General features: G+C 40.9%; 1 protein-coding gene across 2 annotated transcripts in view; it reads left to right on the forward strand.

Annotated features, from left to right (window-relative positions):
- Nucleotides 1-27282, forward strand: part of ephb1 (EPH receptor B1) — a 141685-nt gene that overhangs the window by 94387 nt on the left and 20016 nt on the right. Inside the window, exons 6-10 of one of the 2 annotated variants that reach the window (XM_019262195.2) lie at nucleotides 11059-11183; nucleotides 18786-18948; nucleotides 21409-21517; nucleotides 22502-22566; nucleotides 26937-27125. In XM_019262195.2, coding sequence (XP_019117740.1) covers nucleotides 11059-11183; nucleotides 18786-18948; nucleotides 21409-21517; nucleotides 22502-22566; nucleotides 26937-27125 — 651 coding nt within the window. The remainder of the gene's footprint in view (nucleotides 1-11058; nucleotides 11184-18785; nucleotides 18949-21408; nucleotides 21518-22501; nucleotides 22567-26936; nucleotides 27126-27282) is intronic. The other variant, XM_027285682.1, reaches the window with a different exon arrangement.

A 27282-nucleotide genomic window follows, 5' to 3' on the forward strand; every position in this document is an offset into this window, starting at 1 on the left:
TCATTTCACCTCAAAAGACCATCATCTTGCACAATGTGCATTTCAGAGTCTCACATCATGGCATAGCTGACTTCAGGGCTACTAAGATTTCACATCACTCCACCATGAATAATGACTTTAATGCTTGAAGCGCTCAGCCAGCTGGTTTAGTGAAAGTTATACATACATGCTCTCTTTCTAAGCCTTCCTTCCCTGAATCAAAGTAATAGCTTTCCCTTTTGAAAACCCAATGGACGAGTTCAAACCCACACCCAAGACACACAGCATGTACAATTTTGTGGCAGGACAAGCACGACTCACTGCACAATCCCTCTTTCCTTTTTAGTTTTATTTACAAATCAAATGCGATGATGGAAATAGCCCCAGTTTGCATTTCTCTTTGGGCATTCCAGGAATTCTTCTTTCTTTTAACATTGGTAAAGGTAACCATCCCTTTCAAAAACAACACACGAGTCATTTACGAGACCTCTTTTTTTGTGGTTTACATCTGGATGTCGAAGGCTGATTGCTTCACAGACTGACGCATCTCTTTGTTGCTTTTCTTCGGTCTTTGTTTAATGAGACTTTGTTTTGATAGCATTGGTGCACAGCAAGTCAGTACTTCTCTCTTCACAGAAGCCCTCCCGCCGCCCCCCCCCGTTTGAAACATGTCTGAATGCACTGACACCATCCTGCTCTCTTATCAAAAATAACACGAGAATTAATCTTACTTAGCTCCCCTTTCATAGCTTTGAGGATACATTCAATATTGGCTGCAAAGCCATCATATTTTTTTTTCTGCACCATTCTTAGCTTAGCTGACAACAGCACTACAACTTTCACCTATAGTGAACTCTGTTTACTGTTCAATACTTTAATGTCAGACTGGAGGAGACAGCCTGACCCAAGATAGATACATGGACAGCTGCTGTTTTCAGGCCACGTTGAAATATTTTTCACTCCTGCTCTCTCTCTCTCTCTCTCTCTCTCTCTCTCAATCTAGCTCTGTCCTCTCTTTCTTGTTTGTGTTTGTGTGCATGTGTGTGCCTTCTCTGACTTTGCTTGTGATGGATCTGAGTCCAGCAAATGAAAATGACCTTCATCCGGCTATCTTCCTCCTTCTTTCCTTCTCCCCTGTCTGTTTTTCTGTATGCTTGTGTGTGCTCATCCTCTAACTATGCCTGTGATGGGACCTGAGCCCATCCAATGGAAATGACAGGTCGAGGATACTGTCTTTGCCTGTTCTTTTGTGCTACAGCGTTTTTCATGCTCTTGTAGATCTTTGACTTGTACACAGAAGCACCTATCATGGGACAAGTATTGACCAAGTGAAAAATTTAAATGAGGCACTCTCCTCAGTTTTTCTGTGTTTCTGAGGATGAGGCGAAGCGTAAAAATCACAGCCGTAGCTTGTGGGACCTAATAACAGACATAAAGTGGAGTTACACTGTGGCGAAAGACAAGAGAATGTTGAATTCACACTGGCATAAGTTTGTCAGCATGGGTCCCAGTTGGCCGTTCACTGTGATGTTCTGTGTCATGTACACTTGAGCGCTTGCATAGGCAAATATGTGGTCTGATCCAGTTATGAAATACCTAATGTCAAATGAATTCAGAATTACTAATGTACACTACATTTCCACTTTAATTGCAGAATGAATCACATTTATCTCAAAGACCAGTGTCCTTTATCCAAATTCCTTTTGTATAGAAGAACATTTTGAAATTAAATTTGGTCCGGTTTGCTGGAGGGGTACTCTTAGAGGAATGTAATGACCAACCGAACTTGTCTTTGTCTGAAAATGAGTCAGGGGAGAAGTGGGAGGGAAGACAAGGCAGGGTAGAGAAAGGGAGAGCTTTTTTTTTTTTTTTTGACCAGACAGGATTGTGACAGTGAAGGAGAGGAAAATGAGGGAGTAAATAGGTCTGATTATCAGGGTGGCCTAATGGTGCTGACTGTCCCCATTTGACAGGATAATAGCACACTTGACAGATAGATGTAGAAGAAGCAATGCCCAGGCCTATTGTTGAAGTCTGCTGCAGTAATGAGGTGTCTGCCAGTAATCTGCCAGGCCTATGTCCAGCCCTGTGTGGCCTTTTGTAGCCAGGTAATTGCACTGTTCCTAGTTTCGACAGGGGGGGGCTTCATTGGCAGGCCACTGAAGTATCCAAAAGGGATTAATGTTAATAATGCACTTCAAAAAGTAAAAATATAGGCACTCTTTAAAATATAGAGCTGTCTTTATTGTGGGTTCACAAAGTCTGTTGTATTAAGAAATACAACGTTGCACATTTTTTTGAACTTTGGAATCCTGTTGTCCGCTTATTAGGTGTTTTTGTTCACCGTGCTCTGATGCAAGGAGAGGTGGTGTAACAAAAGGCAAATTCTGTATAAATTAAGTAGCAATTGCAGAGGTGTTTGTACTGAGCCTAGAGGACCATGTAATTTCTCCATGCAATCCTGTCATCCAGTCAACATGCATCACACAGATAATACCAAATATATTGTAATTGTTGCAAATGGAAATGTTAAGTTAAAAAAATAAAAAAATAAAAAAATAAATAATAAAAACCAATAAAAGTCTAACTGTAATCCAAATGAATATAGGCAGCCTGTTGGTGCATACACAGTATATAAAGGCAAACATTTCCTTCATCTGACTATTGTGAATTGATAACAGCACAATCGAAATGCTGTTGAAACGTACTTGATTGCTTTGGCATCAGAATGACAACTTTAGCACTGTGAGACAAAAGCAAAGGATGGCACTGTTTGGACTAAACAGACGAACAATGCGCAACTCTAATTTCACATAATGTCCTATCAATGCTAGTGCCAAGACTGCCAGTAGAATAGACAGATTTCTTTGTTTATAGGACATGGCATTGTTTATGTGCATCAGGGAATGCACAGGTGCACAGATATCCAGGATGTGAAAGTTGAAATGTATCCATTGAATACTTTCAGTGCAGTTCTGTTTCAAATTAAAATAAATTAAAAAGAAAGAGAAAAAACGAAAAAAAAATACTGATTTGGACTGTGGATGAAAGAAGCCATGCCATGAAATTGTGCACAAAAGCTTACAAAGTTACACATGATAAAAATTAATTGATTTTTGTTTTTCTGAGTTTTAAAGTGAAGTTTTTTATTGCCAGAAGACTGTGGTGCAGTTAAAGGTAAAGGGTGCAGCGCTCAGTCTCCTCTAAATCCCTCTCGGCTCTGCGTTTCAAGGTGAGCCATTTTTGTCATGTGCTGTTGTGCTCGGCACAGCTGTTAAAGGGGATGATGGAAGAGATGAGTAAGATGATTGCCTAGCAGATAATAATTAATCAACCTACCCTCTTATTTATTTTCCATTTCACCCATCCTTTCTGCAAATAACAAGCATGAATGTGCCTCTTCTTAAAATGAAAATAAATTACAGTGCATTTATATATGCATTTATAGATGTCACTGTGGCCATGTCATTAAAATAAGGGCATGTAATGTCAATCACCTCCAGTACATCTATTTGAACTGAAGCACCACTTTTCTTTAATTGACCAGCTTAATTTCCCAATGATGATGTTTCCTGCCAAGCAAAAGCAAACCGTTTTCTTTGTGCCAAAGTCTAGTATTAAGTTTTTGTATTTACAAAGTCTCCCAGTTTTGTCTGGTTAAAGTAATGACAAGAGGCCTTGATAGCAAAATAAATCTTTCTTGCTTCTTCTCAGCTCAAAACAACATCATTGGGGATTGGATTTAGAGGATAAATAAAGCCTTCCCATGAGATATAGACTGTTGACAAGGGTAATGCTATATTATTACCCTTCTAGTACTTGAAGAAAGTCAACCAATGAGAAAATAGGTGAAGTGGCCCTTTACATCAGATTACCCAGGAAAGAAAAAGTTTGTGCTCGTCTCAGTGGAATCTTTTCTAACTTGACATGGCTTTAGTGCGGACTCTTGTGAGATTAAGGAAAACCAAGAGACCACCTAGAAAACAGTGAGGCGGCAGTAGTTAGAAGGGTAATGGTGTAAATGGCCAAAGGTGAGAGGAGGAAAAAGAGAGCGTGGGTGAGGATGAGGAGAGGAGGGAATAATGGAGGTGAGGAAGGAGCTGGAGGGATTTAGTGTGAATCACAGAAGAGGCCATTTAACTGCCCTCGATCTCAGCGTGTGTCTGGGAGGAAGGACTGATCAATAGTGTGATTTAAGAGTTCATTCACGGCTTGTGCTCTCCAGGAGATACGCACACACACACATACATACAGATACAGACACACAAAGGTTATATACTGCCGCCTCTTAGGCTATCATTCACCCCTGGCCTCAATTTAGTCATATTTATCTATGTTAGCTATTGAAAAAATAGCCATTTTATGTCTTTTTGTGAAATAGTGTGGTTTAATTTTAAGGGTACGAGACACTCTCTGCTTCTAGTGAATTTATTAAATTGCTAAATGACCGTAAAGTAAATATATATCATAGTCACACTGTGGGGGATGAAAATAAATGTGAAAACTACTGACAAGGCAGCCATGTTTTTTATGTAATCCATCCTGGATACTTAACCCACATACACCAATGCTTCAGATGAGGATTTTCATCTTTTACACATTTTTACAACTCATTTCTCCTCTGAGTGGTTATACGGGGGTGGTTTGGTGAACAATGCATGAGAAAAAAAAATCATAAACCTTATGACTGGTGTTATCTTTCTCAACTAATGCCTGATGCTCAACAGTTCTCTGATCTAACTGGCACAGCCTTCTTGACCTAGATTGTGTGCCAACAATCCCTCAGACCACAGAATGCCAAGTATATCTACAAACAATCCTCCTCCACTTAGCTCCTCTGTTTGGAGAGCTATTCCCACAGAAATGCAAACATCACTATCCTTGGCCCTTTATGGGCAAGTCCAACCGGGTGGGTTGCATTCAAGATAGTAAGATGCAATGTGCTGGATTGAAATCCAAACAACCAGATGAATTAAAGAGATCTGCACTCTGTGGGGTTCTAAAATCAGATGAGATGTTAGGCAAACGTCTGTGGAGGGTATACAAGACACTACTCATTATGTCTTTTTAGTTTACAGGCTGCAGAGACTTTCCGTTTGTTTTCGAGGGGTTGCTTTTTTCCCTGTTTCTTTCTTCCTTCTCACTGCTGCCGTTATGTATCAGAGATTGGGTGTCCAGTAGTTTCATCATCTTAGACCGTTCTTGAGGCTCTCTCTCCGGGTGCCATTTTTATTTCATTTGATGCCTGTTCTCATGAATGTTGGATCCTGTCCCTGCACCCAGAAAGCGAGGTATTAGCTGCAGGCAAAAGTGTGGGCTTGAATACCAGTGAGTCCCCTCAACAATCCTGATATCTTCATATAGCGTATTAAGTGATTGGAGGAAGCGTGTGTGTGTTTGTGTCTATGTGAAAGTATGTTTATGCAGTGTGTGGGTTCTTTTTTTTTTTTCTCACATCGAGCTACGTTTAGAATCCTGCACGTATAATGTGATTTTAAAAATAATTCCAACCATGTTTCCTTGACAGAAATCCATAGTGCTGAACTGATCCCTCTTTATGATGTTTGAGAGAGGCCCATTACCATATAGTCATGGCTGGCTTGGCCCTCTGAGCCCCTGCTAATAGGGAGGGTAGTAGTTAAACCTACGCCTTTGACAGAGGCATAGCACATGACTATAGGCTGCTCTCCTCATCTGAGACACTGAGCCCCTATTAGGAGACTGCATGGTTCAATGGTGTGCCAGCATCTTAAAGCACAAACCACAAGTACACTAGAGAGCAAGAACAACTCGGCTTGTATATGTGGTTGTGAATGGGTCCATATGTATTTGTGTACAGCTCAAGAGTTGAATGGAAACAAGATCAGCTGACCAATTATGGTACACATTTCTGTCCGATCATTTTAACTGATAGTAACTGATGCAGAGCAGGAACTTGCAGCTGGGAATTCAGATGTGAAAGCGGCGCTGCATGAGGAACACAGACGGCTGTCTCTGCTCAGTCGGATACCAGGAATCTCAAAGAAAGGACACAGTGAAAGGAGAGAGAGAGAGAGAGAGAGAGAGAGATGGAAACTTAAAACTTTTATGCTCATTGGGATGGTTGAACTAATAAAACTAATAATGTCTCTTTTTAAAGGGTACCAAAAGACAGAATTTGTACTTACCCTTAAAAAGGGAACTGGGGGACAAATCAAGTTGAGTTTGTTAGTACTTCTCAGTACTGTGAGCACAGTTGTATAATGTCTTCAGCAGCTCTAGAGGAAGTTTTCTAAAGTCGGAGAAAATCACATCATCATGGTCAATTTGACTTGGTGACTACCAAATATGAATTGAAAGACTGCATGACAAACTTTGGTCATGGAGTTTGAAAGAACTGAATATTTGCAAGGAACTTTGTCTAACAAAGACACACCACTGAGTTGCATTATGGGAAACATAAGTTTTTGGAGCCTGAACCGTGCAATGGGGAAACAATTTGGAATATCTCTGCATCAGTTTTGATCAATCTTTATAATTTGTCTCATATGGAGTATTCTTTTTAGATGTAGAACAGCATATTATATGAATTATGGTGAGTACACAGTGAAGTAACAAATAACAAAAACAGAGGTACAGGTGTGTGCCAGATATGTAAAGTGATGCTTCAGCTCATCTGTATTCCACAGTAGATTAATTGTGAAAAGGTAAAGAAGCATTTCATTCTTTCATCACTTTCGCCACCTTTTCTCTCGCTGTCTCTCCTTTCTGTCTCTTTCTTTTTTTTCTTTTTCTTTTTCTTTTTTTTTTTTACTTTCTCTCTTTCTCAGCCAGACACTGGGAGGCTTTGACTTTGATTAATGGTGAGCCAAGCTCTGCATTAAAAGCCAGGGGCAGCAAGTGGGGCCAGATAAAAGTGGAGCACAGGAGCAAGGGATGGGAGGGATGGAGGGAAGAGAGAGGAGTGCAGGACACAGTCACCAATCACTGTCAGCATCATCGTCCCAGGGTGACAGTGGGGGACGCAGTTGGAGGGGACAGCGGTGCTTCATTGGGCTGAACCTCACCCTCATACAGGCACAACACATTGTCTCTGACAGGCTCTTCACACATAGGCTACTAGGACACAGACACACATACGTGTGCACACACACTTTCTCTCTTCTCTCGAAAACACGGTCACTCTGTCCAGTGGGACCCGCCAGTGAGAAAAGTTTTTTTCTTTTTTTTTCTTTAGGGAATGTAGTGAGAATTTGTGTCGTAAAGAAAAAAGTTTATGATCAAAAATATAGAACTCACACTTGCTGTCTTGATAATAAAATCCTCGTCAAACACAAGCTTGAAAAAGTGCCACAGGAAGATAATGTTTCAATCTTTAATCCCACCTACAAAGCTCTGATTGGCTCAGTTGTTTCTCCAAATCAGTAAGTACAAACCTATTTTAATCACTAAAAAAAAAAAGACTATACAGACTTGCACACATTTAGACTTTGGACATTTGAGAACATGCAGAAACAATTCTCCATGGTAAAAATTAATGTTTTTTTGTCTTTGCGCCTGAATGCATGAACTGAATTGGGACCAGGACTCAGGGCTGGGGTCTATGGAAATACTTCTCCTTTTTTAACCCCCTTTTCCACTGCAGGAATTTCTGTGTGGAGTGCCCCTCCCTTGGGTCTGTCAGGAACAGTGTGTGCCTGTGGCCGGTAATTGATAATGCGGCCCAGGCAGCCCTAGCCCTGGTCAGTGGAGCATGAACCAGCCTGAGAGGCAGAGAGGCTGAAGTGCACCGAGGTGAAGCTTAGCCTTCACACTCTCTGTCTGGGGTATGAGAGGGAGAGGGGAGAGAGGGAGGGAGGAAGGGCGGGAGGTGAGAGCCAAGGGAGGCAGAGGGAATAGAATCCATTCACACTGACAGGATAAACAGAGCTCATTCATTTGTTTACATTTACATTTTTTAGGTAATTATCTGACAATCAAATTGAGAAATACTTACACCAGAACTGCAGAGCCGCTTGCCTTCCCTGAAGAAACATGATTTACAAGCAATCACATTGAGCGAAAAGGTCAGAGGCTTTTCTTCTTACAGCGCTCCTGTGACCAGGGAGTGCTTATGCAAGAGTGAAGTACGGAGAAAAGGAAAAGAAATAGAATAACCATTAAGGAGTCTGATAAAAAGGATCATTTAGTTGAGAGAGGGTGCTATTTGCTGCCTTTTGAATAGAGGAGTTATTCAGAAAGATGGTGTGTGGAGACCAGGTGGAGCGATGACTAGGCCTCAGCAGCGAGCAGGCTGAGAGCCAAGTGGCTGATAGGCACAAAATGTAGAGCATGGGCCTGTGCGGGGCTGTATTTATGCCTGCAGACATGGGGGTGGAGATTCCTTTCCAGCAGTGTATACAAACACCAAGGCTTTGAACTTAATACGAGCAGCCGCAGAATCATTTTTTAATCAAACTTACTTGTATGTTCACAAATTGGTTTGATGAGTAAGTTTGGTCTGATTCATCTTTGAACTTTGAAATGAGAGTTTATGATAGCACCTTGAAGGAGTCTGTGATCATACAGGAGATTCTGGTGCATACCCACATGTCATTAAAGGGCTTCATCTGAGCATAAAAGCTATGCGATTTGTATTTCTAGTTAATATTTTGTGACATTTTTTACAAACAAATATCTGTCTATCATAGATTGGTGCATTTATACTAAGGATTCTACTTAAAGCCTCCTAGAACTTGGCTACAGATCGTCTGTAACATTTAAAGAGACATAGCTGAATAAGCAACACTAAACCTAAATCAAGAAAAACATCCTTAGGTGGTATTTATTAAGAGCTTAACACTCAAAAGTTAATCTGCTTACGTGTGGTTTGATCAGATTTTATTGACAGTGCTGAGCAAACAACCCCGCAGCTATCAAATCCTCATTCAAATGTTGCTCTACCCTGGTGCATGAAAGTATTTTTCCAATCAAGCCCCGTCCACTTCAACACAGTGAGCAGAGCATGGAGAAAAACACAAGAACAGAATCTCTGAAGTACAATAAATAAAACAGTTTTGACTTAGGCAGGTAAATAGTGTGTTCATGTAGGACCACATCATTTATAGTAAGAAGACGATGAGAAAATATGTTTTCGGGGCCTTTAAACTCACTTCCTGAAAAGTTTTCACATTTGCTGCTCGAATAATCTTTTGTCAGGTAGGCTTTCAGATGAAAAATCCTCTGCTGCACAGAAAATGGTGCATTTTTTTTTCTCTCTAGCCGTAACAGTGTTTTGTTTAGAATAAACACCTTTATAAGTTGATCCATATGATTCCTGGAAAGTGTATAATGATTTGAACAGATTTTAGTGGGCTATTCTGCTTGGCCAAACGAGAACTGTCTGTGACATTTAGGAACTTGTCAGCTTCCCCTAGATTACACATATTAACACGACATGAAGCAAAAGCGAATATCAGCACCGGGAAGATATGCTTTTTTCCTCACAGAGGAGACAGTCCAGGGTATTGAGCTCCCTTGGTGCCACTGCCAGCAGTCACTAGATATCCACGGATTTGTTAAATGTCAACAGTGAGGAAATCTGCCAAGGGATGATAGCAAAAAGACATGACACCTGTACTGATGGTAAAAGTAAAGGGTCAATTCAGTTTATTTTACTTTACCTGTAGTCAATATGGATAAAAAAGATTAAAAGAACAATGATTTCGGTTGATCTGATGCAGCTCTTGTTAGACCTGAGTACGGAAGATACCGTTTTTCAACAGACTGTGGTAATACTGTTCCATATTTGTGGCTTAAGCCCTTATAATGCCTACAATAAAGACAGGCAGTTGTAGACTTCTAAGTGACATTTAAAGATGTGAAACCGCACACACACTCAAATGCTGCGCACACATTTATGCATGAGTTTCATCGCGGGTGATGTCTTCCTTCTGTCCTATAACACAATCTCTGAGCGACATGTGAAGAGTGACGAGAAACAGGGTTAATTCTGGGTTAATCGACAGCCCATGTGTGTTCATTCAGGTGAATTGGGGCTGCAGCATGGAATAGACTGTTCAGCTGGGCCAAAGCAATCACATTACTAGACCAATTTGATTCCAACTGGTTTAATTTAATGAATAATGTGTGGTTCAAATACAGATGGGGTCTTTTACATGTTTCATCTTGACTAGAGAATGTCATCTTTTATGAATATAGTTTCTATACAGAGTATTTAGAAATGTAAAATATTTCTCTGCTATTGGACACAGCATATATTTTTCCTGCCTGCACTGTTTAGCAATTTCGTGGCTCACAATGACCTCATTTGTACTGAAATCTCCATTCTAGTATGCAATAAATCAGGCGACACAAATTTTGGCAGTGTTGCTGCCTTGTGTGAGACTGTATATTATAACATAATACATTTTGTGTCATCTTTCTACCAAGTTACTAGTTCCAACACGTTTGGTTCCCTAGCTCAAGCCAGAGTCGTGGTGACTGACTGTTCTGGCGCAAAGATATCCCGAGTCCTGCTGACTTGAGCCGACACTCAACCGAGTCCACACCCTCAAATCAGCAGCCTTATTTTAGCCAAAACCGGCACATATTTGGTCCTGCAGTGCCAGAATATGGCTGAGTGCAGCTCTAATCGGCCCGACTCAGCTGGCTACGTGGTTGCCGATGAGAGTGGCAGTTAAACGTCTGTGCAGAGTTCTGATATATGATGATTCATTCTAGGTACACACATTGGATGACACGTGTTGCAATTCTACTATACTACTAAAATGTGAACTATCATTTCTAACATTATTAGTCTGGATAATATACCATCTGTAAGATAATGTCCCGTAACTGACTTGGTATACTTATTCGGAAGTAAAAAATCAACTACAAAAGACCTCAGTTACGCATGTTCATGTTCATAATCTAAACTGGAGTGACTGATGGAATACGGGACAATCAAAGTAAACTTTCCAGACTAATGTCTTCACCTCACCTTTGCAGTCAGCATTAGCAAAAGAGACTCTCGTAGGATTTTACCACCTCTAGAGACACGCCTGTAATATTCAATGTTATTCCTGATTCTAAATTTGTTACTCTTTCTTTGCCCTACAGCTCCCTCCATAGTTCCCATCATGCACCAGATCAGCTCCACCATGAATAGCTTCACACTGTCATGGCCACAACCTGAACAGCCCAATGGCATCATTCTGGACTATGAGCTGCGCTACTACGAGAAGGTGAGATTTGTGTGTGAGTGTGAAAATGCATGAATTTACATGTTTATATTTGATCCGACAGCTATTTGTGATACTGGTGCTGTCTCCTACTGTGCACATGCAGAGTGAACTGTATGTGAAGCTTCCAAAAAATCTCAGCTCTCCCAGATATCTGTGAGCAGAGTCCCTTGGGTTGATAATATGTTCTTTCACTGTGTTCACTCTGTCTCTCCCACTGTTCTTTGGTTTCTGCTGCTGATGAAGTGAATAGGTTGACCTCTGCTCTAGGCCCACTCTGCTCAGTGCAGCAACCTGTCCCGCTGTGAAAACGCATTGCATTCTGGTGGGAGTCACATCGACCCGTCTGCTCACACACAATACGTCTGCTTTATTAAGTCGCCAGCCCTACCCCACAGCCCCTATGCTCCTCTTGTATTGACCTGTAGGCTTTTCCCAAGGCCCAGGACATAATGATACCTAGAGATCCAAGACTCTAGCTTTGTGTTTGGACCCTTGTTTGTCCTCCTAAAGCTGATCGATAGCAAGGTTGGTCATGCATGTTCTTCCCACAATCTTTTTAGTCTTAAGCTAAGACTTTTGCAAGACTCGGTTCACTTTCACCCATGTTCTTCTTTCTAAGCAAAAGAAGAAAAAAAAAATCTAGCAGAGTTTTGTAAATGTTTTTTTTGTTCTTTTCTTTTCTGTTGAGTTATTTATTTCGCACAAACTCATTGTGGCTAAGGTTCATGGATCAATATTCACAGCTCTATCTTAGAAGAGTGTTTGTCACATTTAACATTTTCTATCAGAGAGAACAGCAATCATGTTTTTAAATGATGTTTGCAGTTGGAAAACTCTGTTATCCAATAATAGCTGCATTGCTTTCTGTCCTCCCTCCTCCAGGCATTGCACAGGTCATAAAATTGAATCCGATTGCCATGGCCCTGAGAAACCTTATCTGCCAGACAGCTTAGTATCGTGTAAATAACACTTATACAGCCTCCCATTAGGTCATGAATATCAATGAAACCTAATCCTATTGATGTTTATGTAGCGTGTCCTTACACAAACAGATGAGCACGGCATAATCACAAATTAGTGAATTAAGGAGGACAAGATTGCTAATTGCACTGCGATGATTCAGGTGACAGAGAGGTTTTGCTCTACGTCGTCTACCTCTGTTTTAACGTACCTTCATATCCCCATGTTCAGTATGTGTGTCTGTCTAGAAAATGTGCCACCGTGTGAGTGTGACTAAGACACAGAAGGTGAGTCAGAGTGATTGCTTTGTGACACACTGGGCTGTGGAGATGAGATTTCCACATTGGTGGTCCTCCTTTGGCACTCTGTATTTCGGACCTGACAAGGCTTTTTATAGGCTCTAAACAGACTTTTCTTCCGCCAGCCTCTGCTGTCCAAAGTGTCACTGCAGATGTGCTTTTCTGCCTGATTAGGCACCAGACCTCAGAAGAAAAAGAAAAAAAAAAAAAAAAAAAAAAAAAAAAAAAAAAAAAAAAAAAGCAGGTGGTGGCAAATTTGGGCAAAAGAATCATGTGTGTAATTTTCATACCAGTTAAAATTTATAGAATGCTTGATGAAAAGTCCACATGAATTCTGTCACGCTTTTTGGATTGGGTTACTTACATGCATGTTTAGCCTGCTCATTGCATGGAGAAGCAGGGAATTAAATTCCATTGCATCGAGGTCAGCCTTGCCAGCTCTCCACTGACTTTCTGAATGCTTGAGAGGTCCAGAAAACCTGGAAGTTCCACGCAGCCGTAACACGATGATGTGGCCTTTTTGTCATAAAAGGCAATTATGGACGGCTGTCTCTACCCATGTCTATCACACACTCCTGTGCACAGTCCCAGCTTTACCCAGCAGCATGGGTAACTTATGCTGTACAATCATAAAAAAATGGGCTTTTTTATATAAAAATGGCCTTGCTATACTCGCCTGCCTTTTTATGCATTTCACCGATGCCTGCATTAATCTGAGAGTAGTCACACTGTTATGGCTCTGGAGTTGATTGTCTCAGCGTGCCTGGCACAGTCAGCGAGTCCTTAGCACAGTGGAGAGCTGTCTCTCTGTACACTCCATCTCACAGGAAGCCTCCTATAACCATTTACAAAAGCAACTTCTCCAACAGCATGGCATTGTCACAGTAATACCACAGGGTAATCATAAAAGCCCGCTCCACAGCATTTGTAATGTTGTAGTTTTAGCCATTAGTCTGATCTTTATTTGACAGTCCACAGTAGAAAGTGGTGAATAAAGTATTGAGATGGGGGATGATGACATAGGACATAAGGCCTCGAAATTTTTTAACTGTGGACATGTGCTTAACATGTGTGACCTTGACTGTTGGGCCTCCAGAATGCCCAGGGGTCCGAAACATGGATGCATTAAAAAGAAATGAAAGTTGTTCACCAAGAACATGAATGTGACGAAAATATTTAGTTGCTCCGGCTTTTTTAAAACATTCCAATTTACATTGAACCCATTGGCTCAAATTCTTACAATACAGTCAGTCATGTCAGAGTGTCAGAGGAATGTATTCATCATTTTGATTTATTGTGTTGCATGGGGAAAATGTTTTTTCTTTTCTTTTTACTATTGGTGGGATGTGCTGTTTTAAAGTACCAGTGAGACAATGAAATGTGATCTAGGAAGTTTAAATAACAGTTTAATGTGTTTAAAGGCATATCAGATGCAAAGAACTGCAGAATGTAACAAAAAAAGGCTTTAAAAAACGTACAATGTCCACATAAATATATATATGTTATAAGGTTATTTGGGGTAATAACATTTTCATTTTCACTTTGATGTAGTTCAAAGAAATTGGTAATATTGCAATTGTTAAAATCTGTCTGTGGCTTGTGTTTTGTGGCCTTTAATAGCTTTGATGTGTTTATTTTATGTCCACAATATTTGTGATTTTGGTTGTGTGTGTGTATATTGTGTATATTTCCCCAAACTACAAAAATAAGACCCAGACCAGCTATAGCAGTTTAGGCTGTGGCCCCATGAAGGGAAGGGATGGTAATGACTCAAAAAGACATTTTGACAGTTTCACCTGAAAGCTGTAGTGAGTGCTGAAGGCTGTTCTCTCAACAGGCTTCACTCCCTTCTTCAAGCTACTTTCTCATTACAGAGTAAGTGGTCCCGGGACCCTGTAAATTGGGAAGCGAGATGAAGTGAATTAGAGGTTTGCAGAGAAAAAAGTCAGATCTCATGCTGCCGGTCTCTCCATTTTCCTTCTGCCCCTTTTTCCTCTGGATGCCTGAAAATTTGGGGAGGGTGGAAATAACTCAGCATAGCGGAGGTCAGGCCTTCCATTAAGGCTGGAGCACAGCAGCCACTGGCTCTGGTTACTGATGGCTCTGTGTATGTTGGTGTCAGAGAGAGGGTGTGTGCATGTGTGTGTCGGCAGTAGTCTGGGTGCATCTATTCTGGATGACAGCAGTACTGTCACACTGCAATGTGAGAAATTAAAAGAAATACAAGTTTACAGCATATCAGCAAGAGCTGCAGAATACTGACCATAGCACCATCTGTATTTTTGGCACTCTGAAATCCCCTTTGTACTTTACATACAATTAGCAATTCCTTAGAAGAGAAGCCAGGAGAAAGTATTTATTATTCTTTTCTTCTCTCCTTGCCAACCTTCAGAGTCAACCATAACACTTTTGTAGACACACACAGATGTTGTACAGACACGTTTAGATTTTTAATGGAACCTGTGAAAAGCAGGACTTCTGCAGCAATCTCTCGGTCCCCAAGCAAGGGTATTCACATTTCCTCCCTGAGTCGCGTTTCTCCTCTCCCTCTTTGTTTGTCCCCCACTGCGCTCACTCAGGTCTCCTTGTTAGTCTTCAGGTGAATGGAATGCATACAAAGAGTCACTTCAAAAGGATGGTGGTTGCAAAGAACAAGAAAAACAAACTGAAGGCGCTGAGGCAAATAAATATCCCTTCCAAGTAGATAGATGAGATAAGATGATTCTTCTCACCTTTTTCTTAACATGCACACTAGTGTTTAGCAGGTGGCTTTGCAGAATAAGAATGAGAGGAACATCCTTTTTTTTTTTTTTATTGCTGTTGCCTTATGGTAATATCATTTATTTTTACATTTTTTTTAATTCTCTAATTCCCAGAATGATTAAGAAGCTGTAATGGTCTTTAATATCAGATTTTTATCACCATTGTATTTCCATACAAAATAATTACCATTTTCGTTTCAGATTAAAATTCATGAGGTAATAGTAATTATTTGCACTTGATAATAAAACCAATCTAGTCTCTGGGATTTAAATTGTTAGCCCATATATCCTTTTCTTTATTTAACCGTAGGCAATACATTTTAATTTTACATTAATGGGAGAGATTTCTTTCTTTCATTTCCACTTTACAAACACAATATTAGATTGTTCTCCCTTGTCACTTCATCCCTCCCTGTGTGTGCTTGTGTATTTGCATGGTGTGCATGTGTGTGAGCCTGTGAGAAGGACACATGGTAATCCACCATGTGTGCCTTTGTGCCAGGTGGCCATGCTGTCCGTTTTGGGTGGTTGGCTTTTTTTTTCTTTTTTTTTTCTTTAAAAAAAAAAAAAACACACACACACCAACCCACACGTGCACACACACGGCAAGTCATGTCTAACCAAGTCACGTTTATTTGTATAATCCAATATCACATATAATATCTTGGTGGCATTAACAGGCACACAACGATGATGTTTTTCGACTGGAAAACTCACCACCCCTCAACGACTTTTAGAAAATAAGCAGGAAATAGCAGAAAGTGTCAAATGGGAAATTCAAAGAGAAATCTCCCCTCTGCAGTCCACTGGCAATGAAATAGCAATTGCTAGGAAACTGGCAATTACAAAAAATGAATTGAAAGTTGTAAAATATATATAATAATTTACAAGTATTGGATTTAGTAATCCAGAAATATGATTATAATAGATCCAGGGCAAATGTAGTTTAGTGCATCTTGTAAATGTAGTCAATCCTATAAAATGGTTTGAATTAAAAGCCCAAATAAAAGTAGGCAGCGCGCATAGCTTGCCCATTGTTTTATATATATATATGTGTGTGTGTGTATATATTTATATTATATATTATATATATATATATCTAGATATAATTCCTGAATGCCTGAATACAGAGACCAAACTCCCTGCAGCTCTTCCTGTCTGTCACCCCTGGCAATGCTTTTGATTGGCTGGCTCTGCCATCTGCCTTCCCACCTGCAACTCTGTCTTTATTTAGCAAGTTAAGGTGTGGTCCTCCTAATCCCCATTTGACTGGCAGCAGGAGAGGACCTCTCATGGCTGGAAGTCCCTCCTGGCATGGCCTTTTATTGGCTATCCTCTAACCCGCTGGAGTGCCAAATGCCAGCTCATTTTTAAGTGGCAGATGTGTGTGTATGCATGTGTGTGTGTCACATAATCCCCTTTTGACTGGCAGCATGAAAGGGCCATTCCTAGCTGGTGCTCCCTCAAGGGATGCACCCCCATTGGCGGTTTGCCATCTGTCTGCTCACCTGTCCTCTGTTCAAACTCAACAGATGGGGGTGTGGCCCTGAGAAATGCAGGAAGACTGAGATCTTGAGTCTGCGATTCTTGGCCCCAAGTTGTCAATGTGCACTCAACCATGTCTTATACCCAATGAATGACTATGCTTTTAATCTCTCATGGGGCTTCGTGTCTTCTGCAGCTCTTTCAAATTGCACAAGCTGCCGCCTTAAAAAAAGAGTTTCGGATTTTCTTTTGAGCAGGTGGAGAGATGACAGATTGTGTGATATAACGGACAAAAGGTCTGAGAAATGATTAAACTCTCTAAACCAGTTACTTCCCGTGCTCCATTTATAAACATCTCTTTCCTCTCAGAGACAGAATGAAAGCCTGTTGGTGTGATGCTCTCCCATCCCAAGCCCAAACATTTGTCTTCATCAAGCCCAGAGTGTCCAATAAGAGCTAATGTGATTGCACACATCATTATGTGGGGGTTTGGAGGGTGAGGGCAGATTTCATAGCTGTGTTTACCTCGTCTGCTCAATGACGGAGCAACCGGAATGATTCAATTACTCCAATCAGATTGGATAATGATTTCGATGTGGGTTGCTTCTGCCTCCAGTTTCTTATCGCTTCCTGCCATCATCTTCCTCCTCCTCCTCCCCTCCCTCCCTTGCTTCCTCCTTGCCTATCTACTTTTTCCACTCCACACTGTTGTCAGAATTTTGAATTTATATTTTCTCCAAGCAGTCATACATGTATTATAAGATGTAGTTCAACATTAAACAATAGTGTGTTTACCAAGGTTAAAAAAGAAAAAGAAAAAAAAACAGCCTGCCTCTATTTACACTGTTTCACTGACACAGGGAATTTTGCCCCTTCACTTTCAACTGCCCTCCTCCCTCTGTACAGTATGTCTGCATCTAGCTATCAGCAGCCTGCAGTAGTGGGTGTAGTGTAGGTGCAGTCTTATTTTCTGGCTGTCATATTCACTCTGGGTTATGGGAAGGTGACAGGCCTAAGTAATTACTGATCCCCCATAGCAGATACCTCCAGCAAGCCCCAAACTACACTGCAGCAGTCTGCCTGACTGGCTCACTTGAGCCCAGGAAGAGAGAAAGACTGAGATACAGGATCTGGAGGCCAGTTCTCATGGTCAGAACCATATATTTACATAGTGGATGGCTGTATGTATGTATATATGCATCCATGCAGGTCTGAACAAATCCATATATTCATAATGTACTTCCAGACAAATGCAAGTGTGAAAATAAAACTTCTGAGTGCATCTAAACAGGCACTCACATCTAAAAGCATAAGACAGATGGGAAAATACCTAAATAGAATGTTATAATAAGTGATTGCACAAATTATTTTTATAGCATTTCCTTTCATGAAAAAAATGGAAATGTTTTCTGTGGGTGGGACTGGCCTGTCATCATATTTAAAAAGCAACGTAGTGCAGACGACAAAACAAGAGGACGTAATGTTCAAACTTGCAGTAATTAAACTGCCTCATAAAGCACATCTGAAGAGACAAATATGCCATGCTATTCTATTACAGTTCAAAAGTAGCTGTTGTAATTTTTGTAATCTACAAGAAATGATTGCCTTTTACCATATTGTGTATGTATGTATATTACCGTATGGATGAGATGTGTTTGTGTGCGTATATCTATAAAACAATGTTGTGTATTTAGATGTTAAACTGACCAAACCTTTTATATCTCTTCCTTAAATGGGCCATTAAAACCTAATCTTTTTTAAGAAAGCTCCCTAACTGTTCTGTCTTTTCAATTTATCCACTCTTCTCTGCTATCTACTGGTTTAATTTGCCCTCTATCAATGTTGTTTATCAAAAGTACACTACATTTCCTGTATCTGGTTTACAACAACTACAATATTTGCCCTGAACTGATTTCCTCCGAATTTGGTCCACACTATTTCCTGAATATACAATGCTTGGTTGGCCTGTTTCTTGTCTCTACCACTGGATCTTGTTTTCTCACTTTTGCTGTTAAACACTTTTCCGCTGACATCCTCTCATCTTTAAGTCATGCCTAACATGCTCCCTGTGTTCATTGCTTTTTTTTTTTTTTCAGGACCACGCAGAGATTAACTCCACCATCCTGCGAAGCCAAACTAACACTGCACGCGTAGAGGGCCTCAGGCCAGGTACAGTCTACGTGGTACAGGTGCGGGCGCGGACTGTGGCTGGCTTTGGCAAATACAGCAGCAAGATGTGCTTCCAAACCCTCACAGATGGTAAGGATCGTCGAGCCAGGAGAAACGTCTCTCTCTGTCTGTCTCAATTCTTCTCTCTCTCTCTCTCACACACTCACACACACACACACACACACACACACACACACACACACACACACACACACACAACTCTTTCTAACAATCTTGTTGCTCTTTGTATTTGTTTTTGCATTATTATTAGTAGGTGAGATAGAGGGGAACCGTAATGTTTGATTGCTCTTCTGTTTCTACAGCTAAATTAATTTCCTTCACGGTCAGATTTGTGTGTTTGTGTGTGTGTGTGTGTGGGTGGGTTGGTGCTTTGAATATGTAGAATGCTGAGTGTCTTTTGTTTGTGCAACTAACTGTGCTTGATCCAAAATGCTTAGCTAATTGGTTTTTCACCCGGCCCTTCTGTTGCTGTAGAGCCATCCCAGAATGCATAGCTGTGATTAGTAGTTGATGAGATTAATTTTTTGCCATGGGGGGGCTCGATTGTTGGAGAGGGAAGGGGCTGAAGAGGAGCTGAAACACCTGCTACTCTGGCAAGGTTGTGGAACTATGTTTATTAGTCTAAGTGCAAGGAGGTGTGTGTGTGTGTGTGTGTGTGTAGGGTTGGTGGTGGTAGCGTTGCATATCAGTTCTTCGTGTGGTACTTTTAGCCATGCCAGGCAGTGAAATCAATGCTAAAATTAACACAGCATGATTCAGTCTGGATGGATTAAACATTTGACTGGATATGTGTTACGTTCATAAGATTTGCCAAAGTGCCGCCTCATTGCTGAACTATTAGACTACTATACATGTGTGGCCATAGTTCATAATGTATCAAAGACACGAGTGACATTTCCACATTGTACTGTGTTAATGAGGATGATAACGATGAATGAGACGGCGATGATCTTGAGGGAGGGGAAGATGGGAAGGATAATAATGATGATGAAGATGATCATTGGGGCTATTTACCTCTGCAGAGCAGATGTAGTGGCATAGTCATGGCCCCTTTGCCTTCCCCTCCTCAAATTATCGCTCCCTCAAACAGGCTCATACCCACAGCCGCTTCACGCTCGCTCACACAAACACGGTTCATCCGATGGCTCGCTGCCACAGCACGATATTCGTCAAGGCAATTAGCAGCAGACGCTAGAGAACTGCTGACAATCACACCCCCGGCTCCACCTCCTGCCCCACTACTGGTCGCCTCTCCCCCCCGTCAAGCTGCTCCAATGTCTCATGAAGGCACCACCTCACCACCCAACCACTGTTCTCCCAACGAAAAAACAACATATCATCCCTTTTGTCTTCCTGTCAACACATTTTCATACACCTCTATAAGGTGTCCTTTCACCACCTCTACACGAACACACATACTCACAAGCAGGGATGAAAAAGACTTGATTGGTTCATCAGTAAGGTAACGGGTGGCACAGTCCTCCAGTGCTCTAATAGTTCGAAGCTCTTAGGACTAACTTCTTGTTATAGGAGTCTGTTTACCACTGGAACAGGTAGCAGTGTGATTTCTGGCTGTCAGGAAAAATCACATTCTCATATGGGGTGAAGGGGAGATTTATCTGGACCTCTCACACCTAATATGCATCAAAGGAGAACAGGAAGACTGCCTGGAAGCTCGGATAGCTGGAACATCATTCACACAGTTTGCTTGAAACGTATTTGATAAATGTGCAAGTTAAAAGAGTGAGCAATTCCTGTCACATTGAGTTTCCTCATATATCGGCACTCTCACGCTGCTCCAAAGATGCATTAGTTCTCCCTTTATCATTTTAATCCAATAGGCCCATTCTACACAGGGGATTGGATTTAGAAGCTGCTGATTTGCCTGCAGCATGCTAAATCGTGCGTTGCTTTAACTACAGTGTTTGCCGCTGCCAAAGTCGCGGGAAGGCAGGCACACAAAAAAGATAACTGAGGATTCTGCTGTGTAGCATTTTTAGGGCTGGCATTTAAGCTGTCCTCACCAGCCGGCTGCAGCCACATAGGCTACATAAAACATGTTTGGTCTATATGTGATTGGCAGCAGATGACTTCCTTTTCAACACCTGAGAAACAACATTTCAAGGTGCACTTTCTTGTCCGCTCATTTCTGACAGGTGCAACAGAGAAGGCGAAGAGGCCCCCCCTACGCTCTCCCTCGCCATCAGTTTTATGCTTCTCTCTCACTCTCTGTCTCTTTCTTGGTTTATCAAACGCAGCCTGTCAGTCAGTCTTACTAAAGCTTGACGGATTTCAGTCAGCACCGCTCAACAGAGAGAGAGATCTATATGTTTTCTTTATCCATCATCAGTACAACCAGTTTTTTCTCTCTCTCTCTCTCTCTCTCTCTCTCTCTCTCTCCTTGTCCCTATCTCCTTCTTTACCTCCCAAAACACTGCACACATGCATTCCTCCAAGTAATCATATTCTTGTTTCTTTAGCTCTGAGCCATTCATAACATCAGTCTGCTTTTCTCTGTGTGTGATATAGATGACTTCAAGTCTGAGCTGAGGGAACAGCTTCCACTGATTGCGGGGTCAGCGGCAGCAGGAGTGGTCTTCATTGTTTCACTTGTTGCGATCTCCATCGTGTGCAGCAGGTAACACTTTTTTTTAATTTTTTTGGTTTGTTTTCCGTTCCATGTTTTCTTTTTTCTGCTATTCTGCTATCAATTTTTGCGTCTTTTCAGGATCCCAACTTTTTCTCCTTAATATGAAAGTAACAAAAAAAAAATGACCCTACTTTTGTCATTGTCATGGCGGAATATATGTTCCTAGAGAACTGTAATATAAGGGACACATAATAACATCCAAGCATGTTCCCCCATTTGCTAATAACCTTTGAAAGACAGATGGCAACATTGCATGAAGTTGGACCTCTGGCACACTGTGATGGATTTCATAGTTTCTTAATAAGAATCCGACCCTACATATAACAGTTATATAAAATTTTGACATTTTGTTTTAAAGTTACTGAGATTTGACACTGAGACAGACTATTAGGGGCATGGCCACATCCCCAGGTTATACTTTGGAAAATTGGTTATGTGAGTTCCTTATATACAGTCATTGAGCATTTAGTAATAGCAATCAGTTTGATGGAAAGGAAAGCTAAGTTGACATATCTCAAATGGAATATTCAGGTCCATAGAGAACAACCACTGCTTTGCCCTGTTAACTGACTTAAGTCAAGCCAATTCAATTTTCCAGCAGTTTGTCACATTGTCACATTCCTGTCTTGCTCAGCTTTAGATATATGAAAGTCCAATTTTCTGCAGTGCTGTGTGCAACTTTGAGCAACTAAAGTGTTCATCAAACGGGCCGGGCTCTTTTGATGCTCAGGCAGAGGAAACAGATGAAAAGCAGAGAGATCCTATCAAGGTCTAATTAAAAATCAGCTCATTTTCATAAACTTCATTTGCCATTGCTAACCCTCTGCAACTGATTCAATTTCAGCCACGTCATTTTCAGGTCATACAGAGAGAACATGAGCAGTAATAAGGCCTCGTTTACACATCCTTTCATCCTGTCATCTCTTTTCTCTCTCGCTCTCTCTCTTCTCTCAATATGCATTGCTCCCTCAGGAAAAGGGCATACACCAAGGAAGCTGTGTACAGTGACAAGTTGCAACATTACAGCACAGGAAGAGGTGAGTCCATATTTACAACTTCACTATGAGCTAGCAGTTAGTTTTTGTTGCCATTTATTTAGTTTTTCTGTTAATTTGCGGGATAGCTCAAAAACTACTTAGCAGTTTTGGACAATAGGCACTTTACGTTTCGGCTCATAACTCATGTGACACTGTGAACTGTGACATTTTCCGTGGTTTTCGCACATCAGTACCACACCATGCAAATTTCTGCCTGAGCAGAACAATGTTTTTATAATCTCTACTAGGGTCAGATAGTGTCGCATGCTGTACAGATTGTAGAACCCCTTAAGACAAATTCTGATTTGTCATACTGAGCTATATGGATCATATTGACTACTCAACAAATTACATCATCAGATAGTTTAGTTTAAAACTGTCAAACATAAAGTAAAACATGTAGAGAACTTCCTAGGTTGAGATGTCTTCCCTTAGCATTCTCACATTTGTCAAGTCCTCCACTGCTGTCATATAATGTATGATATAGTACATATACATAAAGTATGTACTATTACATAATGCATTTGTGTAAAGGAGGTAAGGTAAAAGAGAAATAACCTCAGGTAACAGGCATTTGTCGATGTTAATGTCTTTTCCTTCCTTTACACAATGACACTGACTGACAGTCATCTCTAAGGGCTATACGATATACTTGATTGAGTCATGTTATGAGCACCCTCTTGGCACGGAATGACGAGGGGAAGGAGCCTGGAGGGACACACATATACCATGCCACACACACACACTCACACACGTACACACAAAAGGGTGTGTATGAGATTTGTACCTCAAATGAAAGCCCTATGTACTGCCGACCTAGCAGTCTGAAAAGGGGCTCACTCGAGGGGATAGAGTTTTGTTGAGCCTGACACAGCAAAGCGTTTCAACACGGTTACTTTGTGTCCCAGCTACAACAGTGGCAGCCGGGGGCTCATTAAAACTGATGTGGGCAGAAGAGTCAGTTTTGTCACAGGCTATCTTTGGGAAAAGCAAATGCAATTAACACAAGTGGTGAAAATAAACAAAAGATCAGAGACGCTTGCAGGCCTAATCATCAAATAAGCAAGTGGAGAGGAAATAAAATGCTGATAAGGGATCCTATTCATAGGTTTATTCCTTCAACCTTCAAACTGCCAACACTCATGAAGTAATCCCCCACCCCACAATTCATTGTTTTCTTCTATTCTCTCCAGATTTGACTGACAGTTTTGTAATTACAGTATTCAACGCAACAATTAAATAGCGCTGCTCAGCCAATTGTTTTGGGTGAATCTCCAAAAATGTGTTGCCGGCATTCACCCAGCTGCCAACTGTTCCAGCTGTTGCCACACACGTCAGGTGATGTCCCGTCATTTTCAGCCCACCTAATGTGACAGATGTCAAGAGGGATGCTGCTTATACAGTAAATGCAGTAGTGCTGCTGAGTGGCCACGGTTATGAAAATAATACCTCTAACATTACACCAAACACTGGGTGGGATGTCATGACGAGCAGATTGGAAAACACACATGTCAGTCCCACAGTTTGATCAAGTGTTTCTTGTGTGACTTGGAATGTAATTTCTTGTTTTAATTGCCCACATCAGTGCATCATCAGTACCACCAGCTTTCATCCCAACATACTACACACACTGCACTGCATCTGAGCATTTATCAATTCTTCCCAGTGCATATATTCCATTTTATTATTTTCCACATCACACATCAACAACCTGTCAACATCAGTTAATTAACAGACAGATATTTCTAAGTGCTGCATGTTTACTATATGCCCTAATGCTTCTCTGCATTCGACTACCAACACATCTTAAAATCACTAATGTTCAAACCTCGTTTGTCACTTTGTAGCTTCAGCTGTTGTTTGTGCTCCAGCATCTGGTGCTTACACTGAATGACAATAGAATTCAAAAGACTATTTAACACGTCTAGTTATTGTTAGATCTGAAATATGTTTATACTTCTGATTTCTTGCAACTGCATGCTGCATTCACGTGAATTCAGTGAGATAGCTCCAACATAAACAGAACTGGTAACAAACCCAGCTAATACAAATGTGACTGTTAATCTCATGCAATTTTTAGATCCCCTCTGTGATTTCCATACTAATAAGCTGCAGTGTGTGTCTGACAAATGATTTTCTGACATCAAACAATGGATAATTAGTCCGTGTTTAGGAAGTAAACTCAACTCATTACATTTACAGAGTCACAGATTAGTGTGCATCTTAGACTAACGCGAAATGGGAATGTATTCAATATAGGCGTACAGTGTCCTGCAGTCGTTGATGTAAAGTGTATAATAACATAAAATATAATTATACTGAAATTGCTAAATTACAAATATTGTCAGGCAAAAGGAATTAGAAGAAATTACGGTTCTTTGGTGAAGCACTAAAATATGGAAGAATTCCTTTAACTCAAAAAGATGAGCATTTGTGAAGCTACTGTTTCACTTACTGGCATTAGTGTTTGTCTTTAGGCAATATGTAAATTCTGTATAGTAGGACCAGTAATTTAATTGCACTCATAGCCAGTAATAGATTAATGTAAGCATTACTGCTGTACGGTTGATTTGTGGATACATTAGGGCCATTCAGTAAACGAGCAGGGCAGACTAATAGCAGGATAAATGCTGGACACTGGTGAAAATAACATGGTTAAGTGCAGTGCGCTAAAGTATAATTTATAATGCCAGTCAACTAAATACTTACCATTTTAGCAAGTGTGTCATAGCCCATGGATTTTGTTTAGATTTATAGTCCAAATTATTTAATGAGTTGTCCATTCTTTTCCTTTGTATGTGGCCATTTCTTGAAAAGGGTATGCAATAATTGTACATATTTAATGAAGACCATGCAGTCCCTTCCAGCAGGCGTGTTGCTTTATATGTTGGGTAAAAATAGAACTGACGTTTGGATACACTTGCCTCATACACGTAGATGAAGAGTATATGAAATATTGAAGCAGGAATCTATTTTTTATCTGATGGCCGTAAAAAGATGAGTCCAGTTAACCGGGGCTGTACCAGAGGGAGAGAGAGGGGGAGAGAGAGAGATAAACTGTTTGCTTTTTAAATTATACATGAAAGTGGGCTCTGGTTTGTGAATTATAAAGTCATGGGTGTACATATGTGACGCACATGTGTGCTTTTAGATTTTGAACCTCATGTGTTCTCATAAACTTGTTGTTGGATGCCCCCCTCTGAGATTTTGACCCACCCAGTTGTGCTGCTGAGCGAGCAGCTTGGCGACACTTGTAAACAGAACGACTTTATGGAATGCAAAGCTGTAAACCCCCCCCCTGATGGATTAACTTGAACACAATCTGTATGGAATCTTTAATGAGCAATTACATTCACACAGACAGCGTTCAGTGCAATTAGTGCAGTAACTAGAATCAGCTTCTAGTCAAGAGCGAGGCGAGGCACCTTGATCCCTCTAAGACCAGACCTTATCCTCCTCCTGTCTCTTGAGACCCCTCCCTCTCTCTATGTGGCTTATGCAAATGAGCAGGCACAAATTGCCTTGATGGAGATGGGTTTATTCCAATCATGGTTGCCAAGGTTTTGACAGCTCAGAGGAAGAGGGCAACCCTCGGGTGTCACAGTAGAAATGATGATTCGACGTCTGCTTGCTCACTGTAGTGTCCATCTTGTGGCAATGTGTATCGAATATGTTTACAAGTGTTTTTCGGTATTTCTCCCAACGCGGCCTTTCAACGTACAAAATCTGTCCTCTATTTGCACACATCTCCAGTCTGTGAACTGAGCTCACCTATTGCAGAACAGCATAAAGAGTTAGTTGATAGCACAGTGGTTTTATCTCTTTAGGAGCTCCTATAGGGAAAGGCTGCGGGGAAATTGGTTCTCCCCCTATCAAAGGCCAGAGACTGCTAGAGTAAGGGATAAAAGGGTAACAAAAAAAAACCTGCCTACATTTACTCTTTCTATATCCCCCCTTTTATCTCTTGATCTTTCTCTGATTTTTTCTGGTCTGTTTACCCTTTCCAAATACTGAATCATCACACCACTATTTGGTTGTCTGCTCCAGTTGTAACCATTCCTGTAATCATCCATCTATTCTATTTAATGTGTGCAATATGTGCCAATATTCTTTTACATACTGTAGTGCAATTGCTCGTCTCTGCAGAGGACCACAGAACAAATAGAGTTATCATCATTTACCACCGTTAAGAGCTTGTAGTGATTGTAAGTCATGCTGTGTCACACTGTGATTTAAGCTACGACTTGAAGGGCAATTGCAGTCATCAATCGTTAACACTAGACATTAGCCGAAGTAAAAAAAAATAAAAAATGAAAAAAAAAAAGTTTGCTTTTTTCTGGAAAGCTCATTTAGCACTTTGGTTGTTCTAGAACTCTCTTTGCGAGCCGACATGTCTAACTGCCCCTCCCCACTGGGCTGCCCGACCCACTTCTCAGGCTCCCCGGGGATGAAGATCTACATAGATCCCTTTACCTATGAAGACCCCAACGAAGCAGTACGAGAGTTCGCCAAGGAAATAGATGTCTCCACTGTCAAGATCGAAGAGGTCATTGGTGCAGGTATGGAGAGTGGGTGCTGTGAAACATCTGTGTGTGTGCACTTATGTGTGCAAGGTGAATATGGATTGCAACATTTCCACGTATTTCTTTATATGTCCATAATGTATGTATGCATGCATCTCTGTTCTTGTGTGCAAACAAGCTTAGCCCGAATCCG

This window comes from Larimichthys crocea, chromosome XII (assembly GCF_000972845.2).
Source record: "Larimichthys crocea isolate SSNF chromosome XII, L_crocea_2.0, whole genome shotgun sequence".
NCBI lineage: Eukaryota > Metazoa > Chordata > Actinopteri > Sciaenidae > Larimichthys > Larimichthys crocea.